This window comes from Tupaia chinensis, unplaced genomic scaffold, assembly GCF_000334495.1.
Source record: "Tupaia chinensis unplaced genomic scaffold, TupChi_1.0 Scaffold144022_1, whole genome shotgun sequence".
Classification (NCBI taxonomy): Eukaryota; Metazoa; Chordata; class Mammalia; order Scandentia; family Tupaiidae; genus Tupaia; species Tupaia belangeri.
In genome coordinates this window covers 565,360-573,674 of record NW_006203874.1, presented here as the reverse complement: position 1 = coordinate 573,674, position 8,315 = coordinate 565,360, and the positions used below count along the sequence as shown (strand labels likewise).

Below are 8,315 nucleotides of genomic sequence, written 5' to 3'. Positions count from 1 at the left end.
CCCCCCCCCCCCCCCCCGGCAGTGCGAGGCGTCTTAGCCACTCTGGACGTCAAGGCCACCTGTGGCAGCCCTGGATGTCTGACCCGAGCTGCAGGCCACCATGCCTGCCAGCCGCCTCCGCCTTCCTGCACCACCAGGCCGTGAGCCTTCAGCCTTGGACTCAGCGCTGACGCCTGGCAGCCGTCGAAGTGGCTCCCAACAAACCACGGAGACCACACAGAGCGATATCCCGTCTGGGACCATGCTGCCACCTCGGCCCTGTGGCTGGGGCTCTGGGGTCCCACCTGGGTCTGTCCTGCGGTCACTGGGCTGAGAGCAAGGGTGTGTCCTCAGCTCTGAGACTCGTGCTATGGGTGGGAGGAGGCCCCGCCATCGGGGGCATCAGCAGGCTTCATGCCATCTTGGGCTCCTCTTCCCATCTCCGCCTTCGTCATGGGGCTGACGGTCTCCGCTAGCCTCTGCTGCCCGCTGGGTGGGCTGACTGCCCTGGGAGTCCCCTCTGGGTGGGCAGACTCCCCCAGGGTCAGAACTGCGGCCGAGTGTACAGGAGCAGAAATAAACATTTAACATACCTGTGACGTTCGTCTCGTACGATTACAGGAGATCGGGTCTCACTTCAGGTTCTCCTTAGAAATTGTTGAGTGGACGTCCTTCTCCTCACCATCCCTGATACCTCCACCTCAGGCACCCAGGGAAGGGCTCTGGGGAGGTGCGAGCATGGGGGTGCCCGTGGGCATCAGCCCTCACGTCTCAGCTCTGCCTTGGTCATGCTGGCCACGAGGCTCTGGTGCCGCCCACTTTCCACAGCCAAACGCCCGGCGTCGGGGGCGGGAACGGAGCGTGGGGCCTGAGCTCCAGCTGGATCTGCTTTTAGCGAGGTCTGGAGTGGGAGGTCTCCTTTGCCCCCGGGGGGCACGTGTGTGATGGGAAAGGTGTCCCACGACGGTGGGGCCTGCACACAGCACGTGGCCACCAGCGGCTGCACAGAACCGCTCAGTGTCACAGAACCGGGGTCCCCACAACAGCTGTCCTCATTGTTTCCATGAACGGGCCTCGAGCTGGTCTCCTGGAAGGTGCCAGCCCCGCTGCAGGTCTGCAGGGTGTGCCCAGGCCTGGCTGTGAGCTCTGCGGGAGGGTGGGCCTATAGCTCGTGTGGCTCCTGAGGAAGGGACAGCAAGTGACAACCGCGCAGAGGGAGCCCCGACCCGGTGCTTCCTTATACCCAGAGGGGCCCTCCGGACCTGTCTGCCCGTTGCTCAGCTCCCAGGAAGACTTCTGAGTGTCGCGAGTGGGGTCGGGTGCAGGTCCCAGGAGCCTGTCACCACACAGGGGCACTGGGCTTGCCTTCATTGGGAGGGCCTGCGTGGCCAGACCCCTTTCAAGAGACCTGCTGCCCTCCTGGGACTCGTAGCCCACCCAGGAGTGGCCTCTGCCAGAGTTCAGCCTGCCCAGAATGGCGGGTCGCAGCCTGCTGTCAGGTTGGCTCAGGTCAGAGCTGGGACTCGAGCCCCAGGAGAAGCAGGCATGTCTCCCTCCACAGGCACCCTAAGCCCACCTTCCTGGTCCCTCCACAGTGATCCGAGACTGAGGGGAGGGGGAAACGGTCTTCCCCTTTGGCGGGGAAGTCCGGACGTGAGGGCACCGTGGGTGTCGAGGGGGGCTGAACAGCCCGGACAGAGCTGAGACCCCACGTGTCCACACGCCAGGGACCGGTCAGGCCAAAGGGCTGCTTGGCATGAGCCTGGGGCTGGCGGCCATGTGAGGCAGGTCACACGCAAAGCCGGGCCCCTGTGGCAGTCTGGCCTCCAGGCAGGGGCTTTGCGTGTAGCCGCAGACCTGGATGTCCCTCCTGCCAGCAGATCCATGGTCATGGTGACCTGCCTGCCCCCGTGGTGTGTGACCGTGGGCGAGGGGCCAGGTCGGGCTGCTTTCCACAGAGAGCCCTCACCTCAGCGTGGGCTTGCGATGGACAGGATCCAGGCAGAGAGGCCCTGCCTGCTGTGCGGTCCCACTGCCTGCCGCCCGCCCATGGCCTTGTCTTGGGCTTCACCTCAGCCCCCAGGGTGTCACCCCTTGCCCAGTCCGTGTTCGTGAGGTTAACCTCCACATATCACCTTCAGTAGCCCGTCCGTCACTGCTCGAGTTTCTTCAGGTGGTCTCTTTGCTCCCCTGGGGAAGGCATGGTTTGGGAGAAGGCCCCCCGCACGTGTGGCCCTGGCTCTCCTGGGGAGCCCTTGCCCCCTGGGCAGGTGAACCCCAGCACTGCCATCTACTAAGCCTGCCCTGGCCCAGGAATGTGTTCTCACCTCCCAGGAGGAGGAGGGGCCCACGGCGGCACCCACCTGCCGCTGTCTGGCCCTGCTTCCGCCCTCCCACCTGCTCTCTGAAACGAAGTTCTTTTCTGGCCTTCATGGCTGCTCGGCCTCTTTAGATCCAGGAACAGTTGGAGCGCCTTGACCTGACCTTGACTGTGGGGAGGCTTGCTCCTATGGCCCCGTCCTGCACACTCTCCAACGCTGTCCTGTGCCCAGCCAGCCCTGTCCAAGACCCTGGACGCTGAGCTCTGATGGCTGCCCTTGGACGTCGTCCATCTGTCAGGATGAAACAATCCAGTCGACCACGGGTCACTGGCCCACCCCAGGGCCAGCCTGGGTCCCTCTCAGAGGTCCCCCTGACTCGAGTAAGACAGGAGCTGACGCTCCTCGTGCTGTGTGGCTGTGTGCCAGCTGGCCAGAGAGCAGCATGTTCCGTGGACTTCCTAGAACATTTTTCCTGAGTGAGCTCGGCCGTGAGGTGGCCACGTGGCTGGCCGTGGGTGAGTTCAGGAGGTGGGACTGAAGTCCGTACTTCCTGAAGCCTTGGCCATCTGAGGCCAGCCAGGGAGTTATGCTGTTGCTCTTCAGTGTGCTCACCATGAGGTGAGGGTGAGGGCTCGTTCCTCACGGCCGTATTTTAGACCTGAGGAGACAGCGGTGGGCTGAGTTGCATGGATTAACACCCTCCCAGGCTACGGGGAGGGCTGTTGGAGTCTGGAAGGGGCAGCTCACTCCCCTCGTGCTAGCATCTTGTGAGAGCACCCCACTGGGGCTCCAGTGACATGGACCAACCTGCAGACGTGCCGACCCCAACACATACAGCCATGTCCTCGGACCCTGCGTTTCGGGAGGTCTGAGTGGCGTTGGGGGTGAGGGGGACAACCCTAGACCAGACTCTGAGCCGGAGCTGGAGAGGCAGACCTGGAGGCCAGGCCCTTGTAGGGAGGTGTGTGGTCAGCAGCGGGCAGGCTGGGCACCGGGAGGTTGAGGGGAAGGCGGCCTTGTGTCTTAAGGCTCCTTCATGGACGCTATGACTGTCCCTAGCAGCCAGCAGGGCTGAGGGAACAGGTTGGTGGCTTCACTTAGAATAGAAGGGCCTCAGGCCTCCAGAGTCAAGAGGAAGATGAGCAGGCAAGGAACCTGGACCCCGACTTCGCGGGGGGCTGGAGGGCTGTTGTGAGCCTGAGATCGGGCAGTCATGCCCCAGGGCACGCCATCGCCGGGGCGCTCCAGCGTCTAGGTGCAGAGCGCCGTGACCGGCCCTGAGGCCCCTCATATGACCCGGTGGGTAGCAGGCTGGCTGAAGGATAATGCCCGCTCTCCTCGAGGCAGGACGTAAGTTTACTGCTCAGTGGCCGAGACCTGACAGCTCCCAGCAAGTGGCGTGTGGCTATCTCTGCCTTTGGCCCAGCTGGGAACCAGCATGCCCCTCTTCTGCCCCACGGCCCTGGAGGGTGCAGGCCTGCACTCCTGGGACCTGCCGCCACTCAGTCCCACCTCGCTGCGTGCTGTGGGCGGGCAGCCTCGGCTCACTGTCCAAGTGGCTCTTCTGTGCATCTGTGCAGGGTGTCACCCCACCTGTAGGGCCAGCAACCTTACATGCGGAAGCCCTGGCTGGTCCTCGTGTCAGCCCTCGTCCCAGCTGCCATGGAGCCAAGGTCTGTGCGTCCATGGCTGGGTGTGTGCGTTGCTCCCAGGAGCCTGGGCAGTGGTGGGAAGATGCAGACAGCTGAGCTCAGGCTGGGCTCACCGCCGTCACAGCCTCTGCTGTGCAGTATGTGGTCGGCATGGCTCGCCCTGCTGCCTTGCCAGTCCCTGCCTTCGCCGTCCGTCTAGGTCTGCACCTGCGGCGACAACAGCCTTCACCCCAGAGACAGCGCCCTCACTGCTGCTGCTCTGTCAATAGTGTGCTGCTGCCATGTGCTGGGGACGTGGCTGAGGGGCTGTCAGTGGCCAAGACAGCCCATCTCTGCTTGCAGGGCTGGACTCTGGGCCGACCCCTTGAGTGGTCCCAGCCAACGCACCTGCAGTCTCCCACAGGACCAGCAGCTGTAAGAGCACGTCGCACTCAGAGGCCAGGCCAGCTGAGCATGCCGCGTCCCCTGGGCTAGACTGCGTGTGGCCACAGGTGTCCTCATGGCCCAGGGCGAGGCTGCCACATGGGCATTTGGGGACACCGTCCAGCCATGGCATGTCCTCTGCCGGCCTGCTTGCCCTCACCTGCGCTGCCCGAGAAGCAATTTGGAAGCACCAGCGACTATTTGGAGAAGGCTCGGCCCCAGCTGCCGGCCGGGACACGACCTCCTTGCCCTGCCTTCTCTGTCGTGGACGAGAACACGGCTTGTGCGGAGTGAGTGGCTGACTTCTGGCGCATTCGACTGGCTCAGGGCAGGCCCCAGGCTCACACATGCAGCTGCCCGGCTCTCCGGTGAGGTGTCCCCTCGGAGCCCCTGCCCCTCAGCCAGGAAGGCTGTGTCCAGACTGCAGGTATACAGGAGAAACACGTGGTCAGGCCATGAACATGGGGGGCTTGAGAGGACATCGTGACGAAGCCGGGGGCCGCATCCTCACTGGTGGCTCCCATGTGCTGACCCCGCACTGTGCATGTGGCGGAGGCACTCCTACCGCCAGAGGACGGCACGGGGACGGCGCTGTGACCTTCGCACTCCCGGAGCAGGAGGGCTGCGTGGCCTTCATGTTTACTTACAGATGGAGAAACGCCACGTGTCAGGTGGACTGGATTCGGGAAGCACGGCTGCTGGTGGGGCCCAGCCTCGCCACCTCCATCTGCAACAGGAGAGCCCATCAGTGTCCACGTCAAGCCCAGACCCTGCCCTGGCCATCCTGGGCACTGTGGTCTCGGTGGTGTTAGCCTTCACGGCCAGGGAGTGGCCTGGCCGGACATGTCCTACTCCTTGAGCTTAGGCAGGTCCCGTGATGCCAGGTCTCATGCCCATGTACAAAGGACCTAATCCCACGTCCACTTCACATTTTCCAGAAAGTCACGTCCCAACTGGCCCAGCCATGCCCTGGGCCCCGCCACGTCCACGGGTAGTTCCTGAGCCTCCTTGCCATTCCTTTCCCTGAGATAGAAGGTTGTGAGCCCTGGGACCCGCAGACCAGGTTAGGGGCCAGCTTTCACTGTTCCAGCCACCGGTCTTCCGTCGGATTCGGTGCCCCTGGTCCCAGCGCCGGCCTGGCTGTCCTAGTCGCAGCGGTGGAACCCTGCGTGGTGACTTGGGGCTGGGCCAGGCCCTCCCTCCAGGCTTTCTCTCGGAGCCCAACTGCCTGGCACTCATTTCTGTCCCTGGCGTGCTTGAACCAGGCTGAGACCATCCTGGCCAGGGGTGGCTCTCAAAGCCCTGTCACCTCAGCAGACCCACCTGGAGGGTCTGTGGGCTCCAGGGTGATGCCGTCCCCAACAAAGGCTCGCCCTGAGCTGCTGCAGACGCCCAGACCGCCCACGGCTCTCCTGCTCACGGAGCTGCCCCGGGGAGAGGCTCCTTGTACAGCCGGCAGCCCCCAGGAGGTGCTCAGGACAACCGACTGCCACTCCGCCTCGCCGTTGGGGGCTGAGCAGGGTCGGGCTCCTCACAGTGGACTTGGGCATTCTGGCCTCGCAGCCCCTACAGCCCTGGGGCTCAGGAGAGAGCCACAGCCCAGGGTCATCGCCCACAGTGGGAGCAGGCTCCCAGGACCCGGGGAGGAAACCTGCACCACCGGCCACCACTGACTCTGGGACCTCAGGCCACTGGCCTGCCCCAGGCTGGAGGAGAAAGCCAGGGTGTGCGTCCTGAGGCCAGCGAGGAGGCTGAGGTTCGGAGGCTCGCATAGCCCCATGTGCCTCTCCACGGTGCGCCAGACGAGGGTTCTGCACACACGGAGGTGGGCCCAGCTTTGGCCCTGAAATGCTCCCAGTGCCTTTGAGGACGGCCCAGTTCTAGGCCAGCGCACAGCCCTCTTGCCACCCAGGGACAAGCGGAGGGTCACTGCAGAGAAGGTGTGGGCCTCGTCACCAGGAGCAGGGTGCTCAGGGCGCTGCCCCACCTCGCCGGGTTTGAACATGTGGTCAGGTGTGAAACTCATGGGGCGGCCATTTGTGGTGTCCCCTGTGCACCAGGGCCAGTTCTTGGGACCCTAATCCCATGCGAGCCCCTCTTCATAGCCTCAGTGATTGACAGGCAGGAGCTGTATGGCCAGCGCAGGCTGCGTGGGCGCCGCTGGCTGATCCTGCAGGCCAGTATCCCAGCCTGCCGCGCACACCGGCCCTTGTCTGCTGGGCCTGTCCCCGGGATGGGCTGGCAGTTGTGGGTTAAGTGTGGCTGGACGTGGCCTGCCCTGTGGCTGGGGCTCCGGGGCTCCAGGGGACGCAGAGCCTCATGTAGCTCCCTCTGAGCGTGGCCCTGGGTTCCGATCGCGTGCAGGTGGAAGGGCCTCGAGCCCAGTGCCTCGTTTCCCACGCTGAGTGTCCACTGCCTGGCCGCTGGTCCCTTCAGGTTCACCCTCTACTCACAGGCAAGGACAGCGTCGCAGGTCTGAGCCCGCGTGGGAGCGGCCTGGGGAGCAACGCATTGATGGCGGCCCCGCTGGCCGGTGGTGCTTGCTGCAGCCGCTGTCTCCGGGCTGGAGGCAGCACTGTGCAGCCAGGCGTGGCCCTGGCCGTGTGGAGCGGGAAGCTTCAACCCGGGGACATGTGACACAGGCTGCATGCCTCTGGGGACCTGCTGGCGGACAGCACAGGTGGCGTACACAGCCAGCTTCAGGAACCCACCTCGTCTCGGCCGTGGCCACCTCGTGGGCACCCCTGGCTGCAGTGAGGCCAGATGCCACCCTGATCTGCTCAAGGCCTAACCAAAGTCTCTCAACACTGAGGAGGAGGCTGAGCTTCCCCACAGCGTGTGTGTCCCTGCTCAGGTTCCCGTCCCTGCTTAAGGGGCACACGTGGGGCCAGAGGGGTGCTGGTCCCATCTCCCTCTCTCGGCCGCCTAGTGGCCAGGCCCCAAACAGCACAGGAGAGGCGTCCGCAGAGGGAGAGCCTGCACAGGCCACCCACGGCGTACGGGGTGGGGCCGCGCCCATGGTGGTCCTGCCCAGGCCTGATCCTCTCATTGGTGTCTGCGGGATGAGACGACCACAGTCACCAGGGACTGGGACTCGGTCTGTGACCCACGCAGAGCCGCACCCCTCCCGGTGCTCCGGTGAAGACAGGTACCGGCACTGGGCAGGTGTTAGAGTGTCCCGCAGGCTGGGTCCACTCTCGGGCCTCCACTCTTGGCAGGGTGCCTGGAGGTGGTCCAAAGTTCACGGTGTTGTGCAGAGCGGCCCCAGGGGCTGCCAGCTTGGGGTCCAGGGCCAAGACAGCAGGGCAGGAGAGGCCGTCTGGCCTGAGTGAAACTGCTCGTCTCCTGAAGCCTCAGGAACCCGTCAGTGTGTTTCTGCCTCTGGCCACCACCCTGGGTGCTCGTGCATTCCCTGCGTGCAGACGTCAGTCAGGCCGGCAGCAGAAGGCAGCCATGGTCCAAGTTGAAATTTTCACTTTGCCCCCACTCTCCTCCTGCAGTTCAGACGGGCTCCGCAACATGTATGTCTGCGGGAACCCGAGAACAGCTCTAACTCAGGCCAGCCCTGCCCTTCCTCACGGTGACCCACGTCTTTTGGGAGAAGCAGGCAAAAGACACCCAGGCCCCAGCCACGACACTTGCCTCGTGCGGTGTCGGCGTCGTATCTGGGCCCCTTCCTCAGGCCCCGCAGCTGTGCTCACGTAGCTCTGTTCTCTCTCACACTTGCCTCGTGCGGTGTCGGCGTCGTATCCGGGCCCCTTCCTCGGGCCCCACAGCTGTGCTCACGTAGCTCTGTTCTCTCTTGCAGTTCCAACGATAAAGACCGAGCCCAGCGACGACTACGAGCTGGCTGCGACCGGTGGGCCTGGGAGCCAGGGGGCAGGCCCGCTCCTGAGGCCATACCACACCCAGCAACTTGCCATGCCTGACCCCCGCTCCT

General features: G+C 64.5%; 1 protein-coding gene across 1 annotated transcript in view; it reads left to right on the top strand.

Annotated features, from left to right (window-relative positions):
• NFATC1 (nuclear factor of activated T cells 1) overlaps positions 1-8,234 on the top strand; it is a gene marked incomplete at both ends in the record, with an annotated part of 59,368 nt that extends 51,134 nt beyond the window's left edge. Inside the window, 1 exon segment of the mRNA XM_027767213.1 lies at positions 8,184-8,234. Coding sequence (XP_027623014.1) covers positions 8,184-8,234 — 51 coding nt within the window.
• Positions 8,235-8,315: the final 81 nt, after the last annotated feature.